The 24134-nt window shown below is 39.5% G+C and overlaps 1 protein-coding gene across 1 annotated transcript; it reads left to right on the top strand.

The window, feature by feature from the left end:
- Positions 1 to 944: 944 nt before the first annotated feature.
- Havcr1 (hepatitis A virus cellular receptor 1) lies at positions 945 to 21715 on the top strand. Its single transcript, XM_026388329.2, has 8 exons — positions 945 to 990; positions 3048 to 3386; positions 6947 to 7030; positions 10434 to 10538; positions 14118 to 14173; positions 16970 to 17078; positions 18876 to 18912; positions 21382 to 21715. Exons 1-8 carry the CDS (start codon positions 945 to 947, stop codon positions 21494 to 21496), a joined length of 891 nt encoding a protein of 296 aa, XP_026244114.1. The 3' UTR covers positions 21497 to 21715.
- Positions 21716 to 24134: the final 2419 nt, after the last annotated feature.

The following is a 24134-nucleotide window of genomic DNA, read 5'->3' as shown; positions in this document are numbered from 1 at the left end:
ATGATTAAGAGTCAAAGTCAGAAGCCAGAAATCTGAAATCCAAGCATATCAACCACCCCAAGCTTGAGCTTCCTCCTCCACAGATGGGGTTAAAATCAGCCGCCTTTGGGGCTTTGTGAGGATTGAATGCTTGTACGTGGGTGCTTGGCACAGGGTCTGCTCCACAGTAGATTCTCAAAAGCTTTAGCTAATGTTATTAGTGCACTGTTTAGGTTAGTTTTCAAAGTTCTACCACAGGTCTTTTTGCTTATCTACCCATTACTTTCTGAGAGACAGGTGTTATTTTATAAGTGAGAAAATCAAGGTTTGGAGTTCAGTTAGCTTTGCTTACCCAGATTTGCGAGTGGCACAACTCAGATCCAAGCTCAGTACTTCTTGAAGTTTTCTCTGGATGGTTTAGTAAGATGTAGCCTGAGTCATAATGTCGGGTTCCAGGAATGGTTAGGCCCAGTGCCTCACATTTTTGTTGATTTCATCGTGCTAGTGGACCATCCTTCAGTGACCACTGATTAAGAACAGCCCTGTGTCCACTAGAGGACAAGGCCATTTCTGCCATTGGAAGGCTGGTCTTTGCTCAAGTTGTGCCATTGAGTCACACTTGATCTCTGCTTTCAGTGTTGCTTTTTTTTACTGCCTCATGTCCCGTGTCAGGATCAGGAGTTAGACTGAGGCTGTATGTGGGGGAAAGAACTAGGAGACCAGAGATTGTTTTGGAGGACAACTTTCCCTATCCATTAGGAATAGGAGCAGAGCCCTCTTGGGAGCTGAAGGAGCCCTGAAGCCATTATAGTGGCCTTCTCTCATCTCCAGCAGAGGAGGCTCACGTGGTTCACAGTCAGGGCAAAAGGAGAAGTTGCATTCTGAGAGTAAGACCTGTTCCGATCCTATCTGGTGGGGGCCACAGTCAACCAGTCTGTTTTCTCATTTTCCATCAGAACATCATAATGCACCCTGAAGTTGTTGTGTTAAGTCTCATACTGCTTCTAACAGGTAAGTGGGCAGGTGGACTGGGGGGTTGGGTGGGTACTTGGTATGGTGAAGGAAGATAGTTGTTCTTTGCAGTTTCTTAGATGGTTATGGGTTATCTGATGAGCAGAACCAGGATGAAAACTTACTCCAAAGAAATTGCTTAACGGCTATCAATTACAAAATTGATTGCTAAGTGAGCAGGACAAGATGCAGAACCATATTTCACATGCTGCCATTTGTGCTTGAACAAAAAGAGGGGCTGTAGATGTATATGCATAGCCAAATGTGTGTAAGAAATAGTAATTACCCTGGGGTGTGGGGGGGCTGGGCAGAGGAGGTGGGGATGGGGTAGAAGGGAGAGTTAGCCTGTCATTACTTCCTTTTTTGACTTTTGGAGTTTTTAAACAATGTTCACTTATTTCATATAAAAATAAATACTTGCCTGTGGCTCATGCCTGTAATCCCATTGATTTGGGAGACAGAGGCAGGAGGATCACACATTCAAGGCCAGCTTCAACAATTTAGGGAGATCCTCAGCAACATGGCTAGCTCCTGTCTCAAAATTAAAACATAAAGAAGACTGAGGATATAGCTCAGTGGGAAAGCACTGCAAGTTCTATTCCCCAAACCATAAACAAATAAAAAAAACCACACAAATAAAATATTTCAATTCAAAGCTTTCTGTACACAGGCCAAAAGTTTTGAATAAACATTTCCTAAATTTTAAAGACTAATCCTGGAGGGTGGGATTATGGGAGAAAGTTCTTTTTTAAAATTATATACTTCTATAAACTAATTATGACATCATGTGCTATATTTGTAAAAATCATTAGGCAAAATCAAGAGAGTTTCAGGGCTGGGTTGTAGCTCAGTGGTAGACTGCTTGCCTAGTATGTGTGAGACACTGGGTTTTATTCTCAGCATGGCATATGAATACATAAAAAACTAAAGGTTCATCAACAACTAAAAAAAAATTCAGTGAGAAATATACTCTTATTTTATATAATAATGATCATTTTTTTTTTCTCTCAGAAAATTTCCTACTCACAGCCTGGTCCTGCATGTTAGTTAGTAAATCTCAAATTAGTTCTCATTTAAATATTTTCCAATTCTGTGGCTGCCTTGTGTTAGTAAGCCTTGCTTAGTTGCTGGGCTGTCATCAACTGATGACAAGATCCCTGCTTACAAGCCTTTTGGATTGATCCTAACACTCATGTAAAACTCAGCAGCACCTGGAAATATTGTAAACCCATTTTCCAAAAATCAATTTCTGAAGAGTCTATTAGACTTCAGCCCTCAAGCCAACAATGTTTCAAATAAACATCAGTCCTGCTTTTGTGTAGAAGTGGAGTAGTGAGGAGGTGATTTCATCTGCAATAACAGTTTTCAAAGGCCATGAAAATTAAAATATTGAAATTTAAGTTCAATAGAATTAATTCTTTTTTTTTTAAATGTATTTCAATGGATACAAGAACTTTCTTGGAAGAAAGAACTGAGGCACTAGAGTGGGAAGGAGACTTTTCTCTAGGCGTCAATATCCTTGGTGTTATTTTCATTTTTAAAAGCCACAAGTTTACATTGCCTATTTAAAAATCAATAATATGCAGGTACCTGGTGAACACAGGGTAAAATACATACATGCAATACTTGAGTATCATTTGGTTAAAACCTTTTGAAACCAATTTGGCCATCTTCACCAAAAGATGAAAATATTCCTTCCCTTTATCCTGGTCATTTCTCTCTTAGAAATTTATGCCCCCAGGGAACTTAAATTCAGTAAAAGTTTAATGGAAAGATTTTGTCACGTTACTTACAATGGTAATAATGAGGAAGAGCTTGAAAATCATCCAGTGCAAATAAGTTGTATTGTCTACAAATATATGCATTAAACAAAACATTTATTTGAAGAATATGCTAAAAACTGTTTATAGTATCAAAATTTCAAAATCAATCTATAAAGCCATGCCTACAAAACAAACTGTAAAAAGAAACATGAGAATAAATAAATCAAAAAGTGAAAAAAATATTTCAGGAAAATATCAAGGCCTCATTCTCAGTTTCTGCTCCCTGTGTTTCAGATGCTGTGGTTTCTTATACTCAAGTGAGTGGAGTGGTGGGTCATCCGGTCATTATTCCCTGTAGCTACTCAGTGGCCAGTGGAGTCACATCCATGTGCTGGGGCCAAGGGGCATGTCCTACATCTAAATGCTCAAATGAACTCATCTGGACTGATGGATCTCAAGTCACCTTCCGGAAACACAGGCGTTATAAGCTGGAGGGGAACCTTTTGCAAGGGAATGTGTCTTTGACCATAGAGAATGCAGCTAAGACTGATAGTGGCCTGTATTGTTGTCGAATTGAGCATAGCGGGTGGTTTAATGATATGAAACTCACCTTATCCTTGGAGATTAAACCAGGTAAGCTTGTTTTGTTTCCTTTGATCTTTTCCTGGAAGTTAACTGAGTTTTTTGTTTGGTAATAATTTCTGTTTTCCTTTAATAGGGAAATAGAAGGTTCATATAATCCTGTTTGCTGACAAATACTTGCTCTTGAGAAACAGAATAACTTATTTGCGTAGATGAAGTCCTTCGACCAACCTTGATTCAAGGCCAAAGGCTAGAATGAGCAGACAACCCCCTAAAGCCTCCTTCAGACATGCTTGCTCGCATTATTCTTCCATAGTGAAACGTAATGAATAGTTTTATCAAGCTGAATCTATTCAACTTTAAAAACTGTCCCTTTTTTCCCCTGAAATATTGTCTTAGAAGAATGTTAAAATGTTAATTCTTCACATTTTAAAACCACTAAGGATTTCAAAGCTCAAAAATGAGTAATGTAAGGTACTGCTGTGTAGACATACAACATCTGGTTTTAACAGCTGTCAACTCAATCTTATTGAACATTTACATATATATAAATTTTTATAGATATGAAATTATTTATATAATTTATATATAAACAGCTATATATAAATTGCTATAATACTTTAAATATAAATTATTTACATATGACATTTATATGTATGGAAAACATATGTATATACACACATATAAATATTGTTTAGGCGTATAATTCTAACACTTTCCTTGCCCTACCTTGGATATCATATCATATCACAAAACCCCCCTTTAAAAATTAAAATGACCTTATATGAAAGCTTTTGCCACCCAATGCCCATTAACCAGTTGCTCATAAGAAGTTCATGAAATCCAAAACTCTGGGAACATTATATTTTTCTTCTTTTCTCACTATTTGATGAAAGGAGTAGATTCTTGAGGATTTCCTTGTTTCTGGTGTTGTTTCCTAATGAATCTCCTTCTACTAAGGTCTTATTTTGACACTCGAATCTAATACCTGTGGCCTCAATAAACTGTCTCTCTTGCTCTCATTTTATTTTATTTATTGAGGCATTTGAGATTGAACCCAGGTCCCTGCACATGCTAGGCAAGCGCTCTGCCACTGATCTACAGCCTCAAAGCCCTCCCTGCCCTGCCTTTGTTTTAAATTAAGGGGAACTTTATTTTGCAATCCCTCAGCTTTGGAACTTGGTTTGTTTGTCTTATAGAGGCAAGCAAGATGTGGTCAATTCTATTGGAATAAATAGCTGACTCTGGAGAAACTATGCCTGGGAGGCAATTTAAGGAAGCCAAAAGAAGCTGGTGATACAGTGTGCTGTAGGAAGATGTGGAGAGGCAGCTTGCGGAGAAGAAATAATAGGGTTATGATTGCGACCTTCTTGAGGTTGTGAAATTATTGGCCTGGCTGAATTTAAAAAAAAAAACAGCATAGAATAAAATTAGCAGGAGGCTTTTATAGTGTTTAGAAATTCTTTAATAGGTAGATGTTTACAATAATGTTTGGTTCAGTCAGAACATGAGTCCATAACTGAGCCAAAGTGACAATCTCTAATAGCCAATTCTTTGCTTAAGTGTTTTTGTGCTTTTAAAATTCTAAGCTTCCTCTTTAACTCTCCAAGGGCTTCTCACCAGCTCTTTCTACCCTTGTAGTTTCCCAGTTTCTTACTGAGAAATATACCCTAAGCAAGAAAAGTTCATGAGTTGATTAGAGTTTCTGCTCCCCATCCTTTGATCCGCTTTTTGCATGTATTCTTTTTTTTTTCCCTCAGAGATTAGATTTTAAACTGTGAAGGGATGGAAAGTGGATGGTGTTCAAGCCTACAGCTCTGCTTTAGGTTAAATCACCAAACCATAGCTCCAGGGCCAAACCGGATTATATAATTGGCCCACCAACTGTTTTTATAAATAAAGTTTTATTGGAACAGCCACACACATTCATTTATACAATGTCAGTGGTGGCTTGCAAATTGATAGGGTTGAGTAGTTGCTACTGAAACCATGTATTTTAGATTCCCAAACCTAAAACATTTACTATGTGGTCCCTTATAGGAAAAGTTTGCTGACTTCAATTTCTAAATAATGGGTTGAGCATCCCTAATCCAAAATGCCGAAATCTGAAAGTTTTAACATAGTCATGATACTACCTACAAGTGGAAAATTCTGCAGTATGAAACTTTATTTTATGCACAGCATTAATGAAAGCATTATGGAAACTTACCTTCAGGCAATATGTATAAAATGTATATGAAACATAAATGGTTTTATATGTAAATTTGTGTCTCATTCCTAAAATATCTAATTGTGTATATGCACATATTCTGAAATTTAAAAAAAATCTAAATTCTGAAATACGTCTCAAACAATTTGGATAAGGGATACTCAACCCGTATCTCTTAGATGGGAAGCAACCTTAGAAAGTCTGGTTCACCTTGTAACCAGATATACAATTCCTTTCTTTCTTTCTTTCTTTTTTTAAAGAGAGAGGGGAGAGAGAGAGACTTTTCAATATTTATTTTCTAGTTCTCGGCGGACACAACATTCTTGTTGGTATGTGGTGCTGAGGATCGAACCCGGGCCGCACGCATGCCAGGCGAGCGCGCTACCGCTTGAGCCACATCCCCAGCCCAGATATACAATTCCTTTCTACAAGTCGTGGCAGGTGTTTTAGCATAGCAGATGAGTGTGATTTAGCCCTGAGTTAAGATGCAAGCCCTTGGGGCATCTACGCTCAGGATGGACAGAATGGACCACTATTTGATAAACACAGTGGGCTTGAGAACTACTGTTTAAGTCACTTATCACCAAGAGGGCAAGGAATGTACATACCAGGAGCTGCCACATAGGCACCAAGTGTCCCTTAGACTTGAGCGATGAGAATGTAGATGTGGCAAGCCAGCCATAGGCTGTGTGTGAATTATGAGCACTGAGTGCATGGGATGGACTGAGCCAACGTTGCCCCTCTCTTTGGATAAGGAATGTAAGCATCTTTCTGTTGCTCTGCCTATGATCCCCACACAGCACATGAGATGGGCGTGACCTTCCTAGATGTCAGTCAGCCTGCTGATAGCAAGGCATCATGAAGCTAGCCTTAACTCTGACCCCTTGCCTCATTTGAATGGCTTCTCCCCAACAAAGGGTTCAGCACGTTCTCCTCGCTCTTTTTCTTGCCTGCCTTTCCTCCTTTGTGGGAGCTGGGTCAGAGGAGCCATCGCAGAACCCAAAGGAAAAGGTATTTCTCTGTCTCTATGTGATTATTTTATGTCAGCCCATGTTCCCCCTGGAGTGTCCCTGACTGGTTTATTCATGTGTCCCAACAGGTACAGGCTCTAGACACCTTCCCTGTCTCACAGAGTCATTTATAAGGATGCATAATGAATGATATGCATGACTGGTCTTTTAAAAATTGCTTCATTGTAAATGTGAAATATCTGTCCTTACCTCCCCAATCTTTTCAATGCTGCTGCTTCCTTTTGGCTTATGGCAAAGAACAAGCACTCAGGACAGAGAATTCTGCTTAGAGACCATCTCCCATTTGTGTGCAAGGGGACTGTTTTTGAATGGGTTGCTTGCTTTCCTACTGTTTGATTAATCATTGTTTTCATGTTGATTTCTAACTCCAGCCACAGACACAAGTGTTCCTATGACACCTAGGGTCTATACCTCTGCTTCTTCAACGCCAGCACACACACAGAACCACAAACCAGGTAAAACAGATGAGGTTTGGAACCCTAGGCATTCTAACGAGAGGCTACAGGCCACACTTTGCATTGTGTCACAACAGAAGTACAATCGAGGGTGAGGGTTCTTAACTGGGCTCCCAACCTGGGCTTCCTTTGGTTTGTGATCCTACCCTCTTCTCAGGTTACCTGAATGTTGGGTATGTATAAGCATTTATGTTGGGTATGTATAAGCATTTGAAAAGTGAGGGAAGTCATTGCTTTTTATAAAATTCTAAAATGATTCGGAGCACTGAATCAAAAAAATTATTTGGAGCACTGATCCAACCTACCCAATGGGGATGGTGTGGATCTGGTTTAGCTGGGTATCCATTTACGATGAAAACATGGGGAATTCCAGAGGCCAAGAGTTATACTCTTTGGATTCAGAACTCATTTCGTCCATTCTGAAGTTGGGCCCTGCAGTTGAGAATAATATTTCAACCAAGTTGATGTTTTCTGTTTCCTGTTCGCCAGGCACTGTGCTGCATGCTTTGCAATGTTCTGTCATTCATTTCTCAGGAAGGTTATATCTATTATAGGTGTGATTCAACCCTGTCTTATAGTTATGGGAGCTGAGATACAGAATTAAAAAGTTCTTGGTTGAGTGGAGTGTGGTGGTGCAGGTCTGTAATCCCGGTGGTGCAGGTCTGTAATCCCGGTGGCTCTGGAGACCGAGGCAGGAGGATCCAGAGTTCAAGGCCAGACTCAGCAAAAGCAAGGCGCTAAGAAACTCAGTGAGACCCTATCTCTAAATAAAATACAAAATAAGGCTGGGGATGTGGCTCACCCCTGAGTTCAATTCCCAGTATCCGCCCCCCACAAAAATGTTCATGATTGAAAATCATAAAGATAGAAAGTAGTTGAGTTAGGGTTCAATCTATATTCATTTGAATTTGGGGCTGGTACTTTTAACAGCTGGATGGTGCCTTCTATCAGGAACACTGAGCTTTATGTTTGAGTGAATTTTCTGGTTTTGACATTCTAAATGATAATGGCTTTATAAAGTTACCCTGTCTTTTGGGGGGCAGTCAGTGTCTTACACTGCTTTGCTTCAATGACCCTTTAATTTATTGATATAGTGTGGAAATCACAAAAGTGCTACTTATTTAATAAATGAGCATTATTTTTAAGGACCTCAGGGATGTCATGCTCTCAATTCATGTCACATTGTCCATACTTCAAATTCAACACAGATAAGTTTAGATTGAATACAAAGTAGAAAATGATTTACAGGAGAGGGAAATGTGTCCCACAGACACATTTAAGCTCAAGTCTTCTATTTCCAGGATTAAAAAGATAACCTTTAGAAGAGATTCTCAAAGCCCCCTGAAGCACTTTGACCCCTTAAGGTGACTCTGGATTCTGAGGAGTAACCTAAGTGTCACAGCCTCTTAGTGAGAGCAATCTGATGGAACATCTTGATTTCCCTGGACTCCCATTAAACTACATATCTAACCAAGAGGGATCTGAAGGATTGGGCTATGAGCTGAGGTTGGAAGAGAGGACGTTAGGTTATAACTGGCATTTTTGAGCCATAAAAATTTGTAAGAAAAGTAGGGTTTTTTTGCAGGCAATTGAACACACTGGAGAATCTCTTGGACTTTCTCAATATTGATTTAACTTTGAAATACATAGTTTGTGCTTGCTAAGGTGGGTAGATTTGTGGACTTGGTTTGGAAAACATGGAAAAGTTACTGGCTTCATTTAAAGCTCCATGAACCTCCTGGGGTGTGGTATTAGTAGAGTCTTAATCTTATCCTGATAGTTTCCTAAAGAGTTTGGGTTCAATGTTGATCTTCACAGTCCAGGAGGGAGGTGAGCACCCTAGCTAATCTTAACGCAGGGACACTTTGTTTTACATCTGTGTCTCTCGGTGCATAAGCTAGTTGCCTAAAATATTCATGGAAGAACTGAAAATAAGGTTGTAAGAGAAATGAAAACTGCCACAAAGACCCAAACTTGGAGGAAAAAATTAAACTCAGGAGATTTCTTGCACAGAATTAAATTGGGTTAAGAATGGCCATCTGATTCTCTTGTGCTGTTCTGGTTAATTTAGTCCCTAAAGAGCCAAATACTCTTAGAGGTTTGGGCATTAGAAACAAACAAGAAAACAGGTCAGAACATGAGAAAGGGAATGTCGAAACATAAAATTTTCAAGACTGCATTGGGGAAGCCAATGCAGAAGACCACTGAGCGGCAGGTAGGAAAGCCCAGGGTCAGGAATTCTCCGTCAGCCACTACCACTAATTGGCTCCAAGATTCTGTGGTGTTCTAAGGGAGTCACGTAAACGTCTTATAAAGAGCTAGGTGACCAAGCCTGCATATCAGGTGAGCTGTTTAATAGGGAAGAAAGGAAAGATTTCAGAAAAGGAAAAGGAAATAGCTTTGATTTAGAGAGTTCCCAGTATCAGCTTTCTGGTGAGACATGAATGATAGATGCTTGCATAGCATTCACAACGCCTTGGGTTCAATAAAGTTCTGACGAGAAATGGAAGATGAGTCAGATAACACAGGAAATCACTCTTAACAAAGGAATGGTTAGAATGCAAGTGCAGAAGGAGAGGGGATCAGGGTCTATCTGAAACTCTGCTTTTAGGGTTGCAAATCATTAGCTAGGCCAAGATATTTTGCAACCTTGTCATCTTGAAGAGACCTCAGTAAATTAAATTTTGTACCTGTTAGTCAATATGTGCATCTGTCCAGAAAAATGTGTGGACAATCTGGTACTTAAATAGGGTCAAGAAATCCAGAGTGACATCATAGTGAAGAGACTTGGGCAAGTTAGTGGAAATTCCCAGGCCCTGTTCCCTGAAAGTGAAATGTCACTCATATTAATAAAATGAAACTTAACTGGGTATCCTGTGTAAGATGTGCTGTTGTAGACTCTTTATTTAAAGGAAGTATAACTGACTAGAAGAATAGAAAGGGAAATAATTCTGTCTCTTGTTCAAACTATCTAGAATTTTATTTAGATGATTTTTTAAAATAGTTTTTGTCTTGTTTTTAGTTGTAGGTGGACACAATACCTTTATTTGTTTATTTTTATGTGGTGCTGAGTATCAAACCCAGTGCCTCACATGTCCTAGGCAAGCAATCTACCACTGAGCTACAGCCCTGGCTCTGGGTCACGTTCTTGTCATTATAATAAAGTGACTAGATAGCAGTGCAAAGCCTGAAGGCCATCTTTGAGTAAATCTCTAAGAGGAGTTAGAATGGCTGGAAGTGGGTAGGTGGGAGCCATTTTTCCTGAGGAAAGCTAGGTGAGGGAACTGTGGGAAGTTGGTGGTAATTTCTAATTTCAGTTTTGTTGTTTTTGTTTTTACTTTTGTTCGGGGTGCAAATTTCCCTCCACAAATGGAACATGGTGCTTCTGTTGTTTTCGTTCTAGTAGCTACTTTACCTACTACAACTCAGGCTGCAGAGACCCAGACTAAGACCCTGCAGGAAACAAGGACATCCTCTGCCAGCTTACCACTCTACTATTGCCCAACAGGTAAGTACATTCTCTCCCCTGAACTCCTGGGAGTATCCGAATCTTGATAACCATTGACAGGGAGAGCACTCACTCTGGAGTAAGACAGTTCTGACATGAGGGCTGAGGAGGGCCACTCTCTCTGAATCTGTTTTATTACATGTGAATGGATGTAAGGCTGCTGATCTCATAGAATCCTTAGGAAGATTAAATGAGATGAAGGGCCTGGGACATGGTTACACAGGGGTTAAGTGATAGATACAATGGCAGCTACTACTATTACTGGGGACATCCTGAATCCATAAGACCAGTACAGGCAACACGTATGATTTGGAAATATCTACATACATATGACTCAATTTTCCTAAGTCAAATCATCCAATCTCATTACTGGGCTTGACTCCAATCTCATTCCTGGGCTTGATCTCTTGGGTCAGGGCCTTAAAAACAATTAAATCCAAGCCCCCTGGTGTCTATACCAAAATGTCCATCCATGTTGTTTCCTCCAAGTTTCCTCCTAAGTACCACCTGGGGGATCCTAGCTACCTTGGCAAACTTGTATTTACATGGGCATTCAGAGGTGGTGCTGCGGTCTACATGTTTATGTCCCCCCACAAATTTAAATATGGATATCTAATCCTCACTGCAATAGCATTTAGAGGTGGGGCATCTGGGAGGTGACTAGGGCCCTGCCCTCACGAATGAGATTGGTTCCTTTATCAAGAAGCCCGAGGGTGCTAATTTACCCTTTCTTCACTTGGGGACTCACAAAAGACACTGTCTCTGAGGAAGTGATGAACTTCATCCTGCATTTCCTGGCCTTTAAAACTGTGACCTGTTTATTTCTTTTGTCAACTAACGTGTCTGGGGCATTTTGTTATGGCAGCCCAAATGGACCAAAACAGCACCAAGGATGTATGTCATGCTGAGATCCTGCTTCTCTCTCTGAACATTCTGCCCTATTGCCCAGAGCCTGGGCAGGCCCCATAAAATCTCCACTCTCTAGAAATATGGAGTCAATCTGTCTTTTCTTGATGAGGAAAGGTGACACAGAAGCCTGTCATCTTTCTCAGCTAATGCTCTTTGTTACCCACAGTGCTCAAGTGTAGAGCACATGGCATTCAGAACCTCTTTGTGATTCAGAGCTGGCTTAGGTGTCCTTGTACCTGTGCTGTAACCAAACAAGGTCAAGCTTTGCGGGACTCCACTTGTGTGTGTGTGTGACTCATTCTACTCAGTGGTTGCAATCTGTGGGCCCTCACCCCCTTAAGGCCTCCCTTTTGCCAAGTATTCCTGGAAACTGGTTAATTTAAAATGGACCTGCCGTGAAATTCACACAGGGACACATTCAGTAGGGATTAGATAATGGTGACATTTGGTTTGGAAAGTGGAGTCCTTAGTGGAAACTATTTCCAGGCACAAAAACAAAATGAAAATAGATAGAAACACAAGGTAACAGCAGTGGGAGCAGCTGCACCCCATCTTTGAGTATGTGGGGAGAAAAAAGGTAGGAATGGGGAATCATTCTCTAAAATATCATGTCACCAAAACCTGGTCAAGGTAGAGTCTTCCAGAATGAAACAGACACCTGAACAGCTGTGTCCCCAGGATTTGTGTGACTGCCAAGTCCTCACTGTGTCCATGTCAACCCTCAGCCGATTAAACCTCCACAGAAGCAAAGAATGTTAGGTCTGGAAGGGATTTAGGTTGTCATATGGCCAGCCACCCACCTTCAAAAGATGTGTGCCAGGAAGCTTACGCATTATCTCATTGAATTGTTTCAAAGCAGAATAGGGAGACTTATAGTTCTGCTTTGGAGACACACAGTTCCCAGTTCAGCCACCAGTTACTAGCTGCATGCCCACAGCCATTCCTCACTGGATGACAACAGCAAAGGATGTGGGGGCATTGCATGGTCTCACCTCCACCCTTTGCTCCATTGTCCTACAACAATGGTGATGATGATGATGATAAAACAGATATTTTCCAACATAGTGTTAAGTACTTTACATGCATCATCTAATTTAGTTATACCAAATTAAATATATACTTTTAATAGCTTATAGTTTAAATGGATGCTGGCTAGAAACATCTGTATATTTGTGTACATATACACACACGGGCATTTATATATAGATTTACACACACATGCATATGCATACATGTATATGTGCCTATGTGTGTTTGCAAAGGGCTCTGATTATCAAGGTCACATTGCTAATGAACATTGTAAGCATTGAATAAACACTTTTATCTAATTCAAGTTCATGATATTTTTACTACTTCACCCAGGTCTATTCTGAAGGTGATAATAAGTCACAGAGCCTAGACTCTAGATCTGTCTAAACTAGATATTGCCTTTGATTCTGTGTAAACATAGTAATGTAAATATTTGGTGGAGGGGAAGGATTCATCTGATTTTATTCCTGCTGGGGCTGTGTATTCTTAGGGAATTGCATAGACCTCAGTGTTTGCCTTTGGTGAGAGTGCAACGTGTGGGGTGCTCACTAAGCAGAGGCTCATGTCATTTGCTAAAGCTGGAAGCATGTTTCACCAGTCCATCTGTTACAGCACCCATAGAATAGGACTAAAGAACTGGTTAGGATGTGAAGTGCTTAGTATATGGTAGATACTCAGGAGAAACACTTCTGTATTTGACCTATAGATGCCAACAAAGGACAAAATGATTTATTCTCTTATAAACTAAATGTTCCAAAAACACTTGGAAAATTTGAATGCTCAAAACATCAGAGTCAATATATCTTATCATACAAAATCCCATCCCTTAAATAGTAGATTGTGCATTGGTCTTGTGGCTAATAATAGCAAATATTTTCTAATACATTGGCATATAACTTGAGAATTGCATGCATCTTGTTTTACACATCATGATATATTTTTTTAGTTGTAGATGAACACAATACCTTTATTTCATTTATTTGTTTTTATGTGGTGCTGGGGCTAACCCAGTACTTCACACATGTGAGGCAAGCACACTACCACTGAACTACAACCCCAGCCTCTAAAGTGCATTCTGAATAGGGCTGTTCTAGCCTAAGGTGCACAGGTGGCCTCTGGGTGCTCATCTGCAGTTTCTTAGCAGCATGCAAATATTGATTATCTTCAAGTGTGATCTAGTCTGGTTGCATGAATGAACTTTTCTGATTCCTATGAAATTGTAAAACTTTGTGTTCATATATTTCTCCCCATAATAAAAGGAGTCCAGGGCTGGGGTTATGGTTCAGTGGTAGAGTGTTTGCCTTGCATGTGTGGGGCACTGGGTTTGATCCTCAGCACCACATAAATAAAAATAAAATAAAGGTATTGTGTCCATCTACAACAACAACAACAAAAATTTTAAAAGAGGATTCCATTGTCAAAGAGTCCATGATAGAAAGGTTAGGAACCATGACCTCATAGGATAAGGTTTTAAAATGTTAATAGCTTGGCCGGACTCTTGGGAGGCCAGCAGCATTTGGTGGTATAATTATTCAACTTTCCATTCATTGCCAGAAGGCAGTGCGAATATATATATAGTTTCTTCATTGAAAAGCCAATATTTTTTGTAATTCTAATTAATTTTTCCTTCTTGTTAAACAGATGGGAACAGCACCATGACACAGTCTTCAGATGGCCTTTGGCAAAACAATGAGACTGTAAGCATATTCCTCCCTGTTTTATTAGTCAGGCTCACTTGTCTGTCTTCCTGGAAGCAAAGTTGCATCTAAAGACTAGTTCTGTAAGAGTAGCCATAGGTTGATTTTTCTCTCCTTAAAAAAAGTTGGAGAGAAGGAAGAAAAGAATTGGAATCTTAAATAGGATGCTTTAAGTTGATTAGTTCATTGAGGTGTGTCAGTTTGTTAGGTGATATTTTACTAAATAACGCACATGCATGCACACATACACATACCACTCAAACTTAGCTGTGGTCAAAAATTAAGACAAAAATCAATGAACTAATTCAAGGAAAGCATGTTCACATACCATGAAGGGTTTTATTTGGAATGGAATGGAGCAGAGGCCCTCCCAAACAGAAACACAAAGTAAGCAAGAGTCCTGCCCAAGGACAGACCCACTAATGTCCTTTTCCCACACAGGGTCCATTCTATGTGGAAATTCTTAAGCCCCTATGAATTTTTTTCTGCACATATCCCTTCTCATATGATGATTCATTTAAGGTATTAAGGTCTTAATTTTGATCCTGTAGGGTATTCTCATACTTTTTCTGCAGTGAACACAAGAAAAATCAGAGGAGCCCTAGTCTCATGATACTTATCGTTTTTTTTTTTTTGTCTTTCCAAAGAAGTTAGACAAACTTATCAATCAGGTCTTTTCTTTTGCCTCCTGAAACAGCCTTTGTTTTAGTACGGTGCAAGTAGTTCAGAGGCAACAAATAAAGAGTCTGAGGGCAGAGAACAGTCCTTCTGATAGTGAATTGTGAGAAAGGACACACACAGTCATTGAAAGAGAACTTCAAAAAGCTCTGGCAGGGTGGAATTGTTTATTGTGGGACCAAATGATCTCATGCTGTATACCTTAGTGACAATAAGACTACGCAGCAGCTTGGAAGGCCGAGGCAAGAGGATTGCAAGTTCAAAGCCAGCCTCAGCAAAAAGCGAGGTGCTAAAACTCAGTGAGACCCTGTCTCTAAATAAAATACAAAATAGATCTGGGGATGTGGCTCAGTGGTTGAGTGTCCCTGAGTTCAATCCCCAGTATGCCCTGCCAAAAAAAAAAAAAAAAAAGACTACATAGGAGTGATATTTTAGAAATTATACCACACAGGCCCTGATTGGTCTGATGAAGGTAGATAGAATCTGTAGGTATTGGAGAGATATCAGAACTACCATTATATGAATTTTTGTTGTGTTGCTAAATGATCAGACTTATAGCTATGTTAAAAAATAAAACACTGAATGATTAGTGATCTTAGTTATTGCAGAACGGGTATATATAGCAGCAAGTAGAAGCAATTTAGAAGCATGTTCAAGATGTTCAAGATCAACAGTAGCAAAAATGTGAATTTTTTTGTGCTTTGAATAAACATGTCAAGATATAGATATCTAGCATACAGATTCATACAGATTCTATCTATATTCATCAGACTGATCAGTGCCTGTGTTGTGTAAGATAACTTTTATATATAAATATAATTATATATGTAATTTAGTAATTGTTCCTGTTCAGAAAAGACCCTGGAGAGACAAAACTTGAAAAGAATCCATAAAGCAAACTGGTAATAGTACTTGTTTCTCCATATTAGATATTGGTTGAGTTTAGTTTTCTTTTTTATGCTTAGCTGAGTATTCTAAAACAAACATGCAATATTTATGTCATATAATCAAAAAACGTAATGAAAGCAAAACCTGCTTCCTTGACCTCCATTCTCCAACTGCCTATCCCTTTTTCTCCTCATAATAGCATATTCTTTCCCTCCCATATATTTTCTAGGTCTCTTCTAAGCCATGATGACCCAGTTACTTTCCTCTATATTCTTTATAGGGTTCACCAAGAAATACCTAATAGCACCTTACCCAAGAACCCTATTAAATATGCAAAAAGCAAAAATTCCACTAAAATGTAAGCTCCATGAGACTTACAGAGATTTATGACAAAAAGATCTTTTATAAGTAAATAGTAACAGCTGCGAACTTACTATAAACTATTAAATATGCAAATAGAGGTTCAGAGAGACTAAATAACTTGTCCACAGAAACTAAGTAGAAGAGTAGGGATTCTACTTCAGAGGTTAACCTCTTACACGGGAAAACACTTGATCTGTTACTCTGATCCTTCACTTTCATTATCCAATGGACTCTCCTTGGAATTAGAGATAAACTATCATGCCTAATATGATACCTGGCATGTTTCAGGGTTCTTTCAGGATTAACATCCCCTTATGATCTGCACTAGGAGATTTAAACACAATTCTACAATTCCTACCCGATTCCACCTGATTACTAAAGTGTTGCTCAGGGTCATGTTTGTGAGCAGGGCTACTTTCCAAGTCTTTATCATAACACAGAATCTTGAATTACATTTAAAAAAATACAGACTACAGTAAAAGATCAAATTAAAAAATCAAGCACATCGTATAACATCAGATCAAGTCAACTTATATATGAACAAAACTGTTTATTTTCTTTCTTATATCATAGGACCATGCATTTATGGAAATAGCCTATTGACTTTTAAAACATACATAATTTGCATACATTATACACAAACCTGCTTTAAGCAAACAGTTTGAATGTTGACAAAGATTTCTGTTGTCCTAAAGCACATTTTGAATTTCAGGTCATCACAGAATTTCACTGAGATTCTTTGGTCTTGTTCTCAATTTCTAGAAGTAGTCTGGGGCCAATGGATGGGGGGTGGGAAGCATATGCAAACAACTGCCTTCTAATCATCGTTCTCAGGGGGACTCTTTCAGTCTGCTGCTGTTTCCTTAGCAGGTCTTCCCAGCACAAAGCCCAGGGATGACCAATGGCGGACTCTACGTCGGAATCACAATTTCCACCTTGGTGTTGCTTGCTGTTTTGATTGTCATAATTATCAAAAGTAAGTCATTTCCAGGTTGTTCCCAATGACTAGAGCAAGGGTTCTACAGACACTGTCTGCACTTAAGTGACTCCATGGGGCATGTGATTGGAATCACATGACTTCCCTGAGTCCCCAAATGCTCATCTGTAAAACACACGTGCCTCTTCCTCACGGTTGTGCTGGGAATGATTTCTGGCATATGGTAAGTCCATGGCTGTTACTATTTACTTAGAAAAGATCTTTTTTTTTTTTTGCCATAAATCTCTGTAAATCTCATGGAGCTTACATTTTAGTGGAAGTTTTGCTTCATATCATTGTTTCTTAACTTTGTTCTTTGTTTTTAAATTATTGGTTCCCTGAAGAGAAAAATTCAATATCAGTTCTCCATAAAAGAAATTAAATACTAAGAAATAAGAGTTGCCAGGTGTGGTGGTGTACGCCTGTAATCCCAATGGCTGGGGAGGCTGAAACAGAAGGATTGAAAATTTGAGGCCAGCCTCAGCAACCTAGCAAGCCCGATGCAACTTAGTGAGACCCTATCTCAAAATAAAATAAGTAAATAAAAAGGGCTGGGGATGTTGCTAAGTGGTTAAGCGTCCCTGGGTTAAATCCCCAGTACTAAAAAAGAAGAAAGAAAGAAAGAAAAAAACAAAACAGAAATAAGAATTTGCTGCATAGATTTGATATTTGGAGGTGACAGGCCATTGTAACACACACAGTGTCCTCTCTCCTCCCTTCAAGATCTGTTTTTTGACCCCGTGGGGTGATATTGTTGATGACACCAGAATACTTATTTAGTACATGAAGCATGGAGGGGGAACTATTTGCAGAATAGGATTAGAACAAAGGTCTTCAAGAAGCAGTCACCCAGGGCTTCATGCCCCTTTTGTGAGGTGTGTGTGTGTGTGTGTGTGTGTGTGTGTGTGTGTCTGCTGTGTTTCTCTCAGTGTAACCTGCCCCTCATGAAAGAATCTCAGTCATCTATTTTGTACAACATTATCCATGAACTCATTACCAATCTACTCCATGGGTCTGGGCAGAAAACTGAAAACTGATTTTACTTGTTAAATTTAAGGAAATTTCTACCTGATAATTTAGAACTTGGTTAGTCAAAATGATTGTTTGGAAATTAAGTAAATTACCTTAAATATATTCCCCTCTTTAACAAAAACAATTACTTAATCTCTCTTAAGGAGATGGATTACTGGGGAGTATAAAATTTGATAAAAGTCTCTGATAAGAGTTGACGGGATCTTATGTCCTGGGTAGCCTGGGACAAACCTGGTTTATGCCTGTTTTCTAGTATCTTATTAAAAAAGTCAGGTTTTTTCAGGTTTTTAAATTAAAAATTTAAAAATTTTTTTTGGTACTGAGGACTGAACCCAGAGGTGCTTAAGCACTGAGCCACATCCCCAGCCTTTTCCATTTTTTATTTTGGTAGAGGGTCTTGCTAAGTTGCTAAGGACCTCATTAAGTTTCTGAGGCTGGCTTGGAACTTGTGGTCCCTCTGACTCAGTCTCCTGAGCCAGGTGTACACCATCATGCCTGGCTCATTTTTTAAAATGAAAGATAATTTGGTAATTCCATTATAGCAAGTCAGGATATGTGGGTGAACATCCCAGACATTACTGAAGATGAGACACTGAGCAATAAAGAGTGTGCCTGGGTCCTGTAGACTCCAGTGGGGACACAGGAAGGAATCGCTGAAGTCATGGGGGAAGGGCTCAAATCACAACAAAACAATAGACTTGATTGCAAGAAGATATCATGGACTCTTTTACTAATATGTTCAACCCATCTTCCTCCCCTATTTAGAGTATTTCTTCTCCAGAAAGAAGATGCAGCCACTAAGGTAAGCTTGAAAGGTTTGGGGTAGATATCTTTTGATGTCCTTACTGGAGTGAAAAATAAAGAGAAATTCCTCTCCACTCTTCTAAACTACCCATTCAACAACTTGGATCCTGAAATTCTAGTTTAGTGAGCACCTCTGGCGTTACCCATACCTTGCAGTGACATTTTTGGCTTTCTGTATTTCCGTACAGTTGTGGCAGAACCTGTACAGAAGTGGGCACCTCAATCCTACTCTCTTAGGTGAAAAGAAATGAATTACTTGACAGAGCTGTATATTGAAGGAGTTGTGTTGATTCACTCTTACACTTTATTCAACCTTTTCTTTTATTGAGCATTGATTGAGCACCTATTATATTACAAGTTGATGAACAAAACAGAGAAAAATAGAAAATAAATAAACACGGCCCTTTTCATGCCTGCAGACAAACACCAAGGATAACAGAGCAGGGAGATGAATTTTTGATTGAGCCCAAGGGAGCAGATGATTTGGAGGAGGATAATTCCTGGCTGAAGGGGCAGGATGGGTAAAGGCTGTGACCACAGCTCCCCCCACATGCAGCCTGCTCCTCTCCTTTACCCCTGAGGGCACTGGAGTTTACTCTATTTGTGAAGCTCTTTCTGTCTGTCCTCCCTGCTGCCCAGTTAAAGCTTAGATCCCCTCTAGTGCATCTGTGGCGGGCAGTCCCCTGCCCCCAGTGAAGCCAACTAGCCTGCTTCATTCCCTTCAGCATGGCTCTGAGCAAGGACATTCTTTGACTCAGTATCCATGCCTCTTGGGCTGCCCTCCATTATTCCTAGTTCTCCTTCATCGGAGGCTTACGCAGACTCACCCGTGTCTGAGTTAATGACATGGCAATCCTCAGACCGTGCCTTGGACAGGGTCCAGCACATTGCGATTGCCCAGGACAGGCTGGCTTTTATTATTTCAATCATGCCCTTCACCGCCATAAACCTATGAGGTAGGCAGTATTATTAGCCTCATTTTACAGATTAGAAAAACAGGTTCAGAAATATGGAGGGACATCCAAGGTCACACTGCACAGTACATAAAGTACTCAATCTCAGGGACCCAGGCTCATAAATAGTTTTCACCAACTGCTTCAAAAAAGGAAAAGGAAATGCTTCTTATTGGTGAAAAGTCATGGAACATTGTATCCTTTTAGCTATTTGTTTTCTATTCTTAAGAATATTCTCCAGTTATCTTTTTTAAAGAGGTTCACTTTTTGCATTAAATCATAAAGAAAAAACATTATATAAAATGTTAAATATAAAAAAGTACACATTTTAATGTGAGATTTCTCATGACATTTTCTTTTTGGTGTTTCTATCACACTGACTCATTTGAGCTTATTGACACCTAAACTGTTTTTCAAAGATCTGTAACTAAGCCATTTTAAGGACCATAGAGAGGTTTTATCTCATTTTTTAAAAATAAATTTAATTTTTTTGCAGTGTTGGGGATGAAACCCAGGGTCTTGCACATGCTAGGTGAGCCCTCTACCACTGAGCTATACCCCACGCCTTCTCATGTTGCTTTAAATATATCATTGGGGGCTTGTTCTTCATCTGGGGATGAATGAAGACTCAGGTTCCACATTTTCAGTAGTAGAAACTGTCACTGTATACAGATTACAAAACGCCAGCCACATCAAACCCCTAACGGGTGTTAAATCTGTTTCTTTCCTGGTTTGTACCTCCTTGATTCCTATGAGACTCAAACATCCATCCACTGTGGGTACCCCACATAGCAGGAGGTATAGAGTAGACTCTCCAAGTAGTCATACTAAAGCATCTCCTGGCACTCAAGTGAAAGGCAGGCACACGAAACACCAGCAGTTCTCTCCAAAAAATTACAGCCTTCCTCTCCATTGTCTGCCCTTTTGTGCACTTGGTGTGTGTGAGCATAGGCATGATAAAAGCAATCAACCCCTGATTTTGAAATTTTATTATCAATCACAGTAAGGTTTTCTGACACCATGATCTGGTACACATTAGTAAAACAGTACTATTCCATTACATCCAAGACTTTTCTATATCTCCAGGGTATAGATCACTAAGCAGTTAAATAGCCTTTTACAGAAGGTCACAATCCGCAGTTACAAACACACCAGTCAACCAGTTCTTAGCCACATTAAAAAAGTATGCATCTTTATTTAGTAACTCAGTTCCATGTCAGATATCTGTCTTTTTACCTTTCCCATTTTTGTATTCTATTATATGATACCCTGAAGGACACCAGTATATATTTTTTAAATAGTTCTTAGGTTGTTTATATACTCTCCTGTAACTTAATCTTCAGGGCAACACTTTCTCATTTCCAGAAGGTACAATTCGTTTTATAGTTTTTGTGAACGGGGCTCTTAGATTCTCAAATATCCAATCTTGCTGGATCATAAATACAAATGCTGCTCCTTCCTTAGAAGTGATCTTCTTTTTCCTTACTCATGTTATTCTTCAATGCTTTCTGCAGCATGGCTTCATTGACTGGTCCTCAAATTGGAGTCCTGCAAAGTGAAGCAAATGCACGAGCCCGAGCTGAAGACAACGTGTACATCATTGAGGATAATCTTTATGTCATGGAATAAGACCCAGGGGCACTCTTGGGGTTTTAAGTCCATGACTGCAGAAGGTAGTGACTGGATATCACCATGTCTGCCTCCTTTTAAACTCCAGGATCACTTTTCTCCATCATTTCACCTGGCATTCCAACATGTCAGCCACATCAGATAGAGTGACTCTCTAGCTCAAAGCTCTGTACAAACTCATTAACAGCATTCTAATTTTTATACTAAAACTAGCTCAGTTTTTCCAGGCATTGTAGAACATTCTTTCACCCATGAACAATTTAGAATTCTGTATTTTCTTTAGACACCCCCCATCATTCTTGTATCCATTAAAAAATTGATTAGTGATACAGGAAGGGAAATTTGTCCAAAACTGTCAGGAAAAAAAAAAAAGAGGAACATTTTTTTAAGAATCAAAAAAAAAAATTCAACTGAAGACTTCCTTTGGAAGCCTTTCATGATTACCTCTTATTGTTATATTGTAACTCCAAATGGTACCTTTCTTATGTTTCCTAAGTTCAATTCTTGAGGGACTGCAGGTTTTTATTTCCCCCATGGGGACATAGAAATGGCTGTAATTTCACTACCTTAGGAATATATGTTTTCTCCTGGCTCTGAAAATATGATGAATGAATGGACTGATCTGTGGATCAGGATGGATATTTTAGCCACGAAGACCTGCAGTAGGAAGTGTGGACCAAGTAGACTCCAGGGGAAGAAAACCATTTACCTTGGGGTTCCGTACATTTATGTTACTTCTACTTGCACTTGTGCCATGGTGCTAGGCAAATTTTTTCCCTCCCTGCCTCCCTCTCTTATTTGTTTCCTTCCTTTCTTCCTTCCTTCCTTCCTTCCTTCCTTCCTTCCTTCCTTCCTTCCTTCCTTCCTTCCTTCTTTCGTTTATTTCTGGTATTCAGATTGAACCCTGGGGTGCTTTGTCACTGAGCCACACCCCTAGCTATTTTTATTTTATTTTTTTACTTTGAGACAGGGTCTTGCTGAATTGCTCAGGTCTAAGTTGTTGGGGCTGGCCTTGAACTTGTGATCCTCCTGCCTCAGCCTCCTCAGTCGCTGGGATTATAGGCCTGTGCCACTGCTCCCAGCTGATGCTAGGCATTTTTGTAGACAACCAACAGGCTCTCTGAACTAATTTTCAGAATGAGGAGGGTCAGAAATGAAGGGGAAAAATGAGGTAGTAGGAAAAAGGACTGTCTGCCTTCTCTATTGCAAGTCTAATAATGCTTAAAATTATCATTAGTGTCTTCTAAAATTCTATATTTCTAAATGATTTCCAGACCACTTTCATATTTAAAGTTATTTCAGAAAGCTGAAAGTTGAAGGGTCTTTTTCCTCTCTAATTAATTATAAGACCTTTTTTTCTTTTTCTTTCTTGTTTTGGTAATTCCAAGACACTTTGGTTTTGCCAAGAGTTCAAGAGAGGTGTATTGTAAGGAATCTTCAGTCTTCAGTCACTCATGTGATTATTTAGAAATGTAAATGTGCAAGGGTGGTATTGTCAGAAAAAAAATTTCCACATAAACACTTAATAGGGTTGGGTATTAATTTCAATTTCAATTTGAGTGAACCCTGAAATCATGGCTGGGGTTCAGAGCTACTCATGCCATAGTGGTCTGGGAGCGTGCTGTCAAAGACCACATTTTCACACTGTTCTGCAGAGTTCTAGGAAATCACGAGGTCTTCTGAGTGAGGGTTCTGTGGGCAAATGAGATCTGTATACATTCTATTCTGGGTTTGCCAGATGGAGCCAGCCTGGTAAAGTCTAAAAATGTATTATGTTCCAACTAGAGTGTTTTCTTTTCTTTCTTGCTTCAGATTCTTTTTCTTGAATCTGAAGCAACATGCATTAATTTGTGGCTTTGAAATCAGAATCTAGATTTGTAGTATCATTGGGAAAGCTTGTCAAGTAGACAGTACTCTTTTGGTTTTGTTTATTTTGCTTTGTTTGCACATGCTGGGGATGGAACCCAGGGCCTCCAGTCTGGGCTGCATGCTTAAGTGGTCCAGGGGTCCCTTAGCTGGGGCTCTACCCTCAGGGTGCTGCTCTCTGGCCCACTCACTTTTGATTCTTGCCTGTTTTCTGTAGGGCTTTGAGTTTATGATGTCTGCTCTAGTCTCCACATTGTTCCTGGAGATTTATTATCCATGCTAAAAGATCTGGGAATCTAGTGTACTGTTTAATCTTGCATTTCCAAAACTTGTTTGAACACACAAGCTCAGTATCTAGTAGAATTGCGTGAAACAAATTACATGGGAAGTGAGTGGAAGCCCATCAGTACACAGGATTAAGAATAAGACTTGATTTCTAATCTTTTTATCAGTGACACTAGATGACATTAGGATAACTTGTTCTTTATGCTCAGCTTTTTTACCTATTTGGTATAATCTTCTCCATACCTAACTTGGTGTTTAGTGGTAATTCTAATGTAATGTTACTTGTAAGAAATCTTTGAAGCTGGGTGTGGTTGTGCATGCCTGTAATCCCATTATCTTGGGAGGCTGAGGCAGGAAGACCTTGAGTTCAAAGCTAGCCTCATCAATTTATCGAGGACTTAAGCAACTCAGTGAGACCCTGTTTCTAATAAAATATAAAAAAGGGTTGGGAATATGGCTCAGTGGGTTAACTGCCCTTGGGTTCAAT

Source organism: Urocitellus parryii, chromosome 1 (genome assembly GCF_045843805.1).
Source record: "Urocitellus parryii isolate mUroPar1 chromosome 1, mUroPar1.hap1, whole genome shotgun sequence".
Taxonomy (NCBI): Eukaryota; Metazoa; Chordata; class Mammalia; order Rodentia; family Sciuridae; genus Urocitellus; species Urocitellus parryii.
The sequence above is the reverse complement of the archived record's forward strand: the minus strand, read 5'-3'. Positions and strand labels throughout refer to the sequence as shown.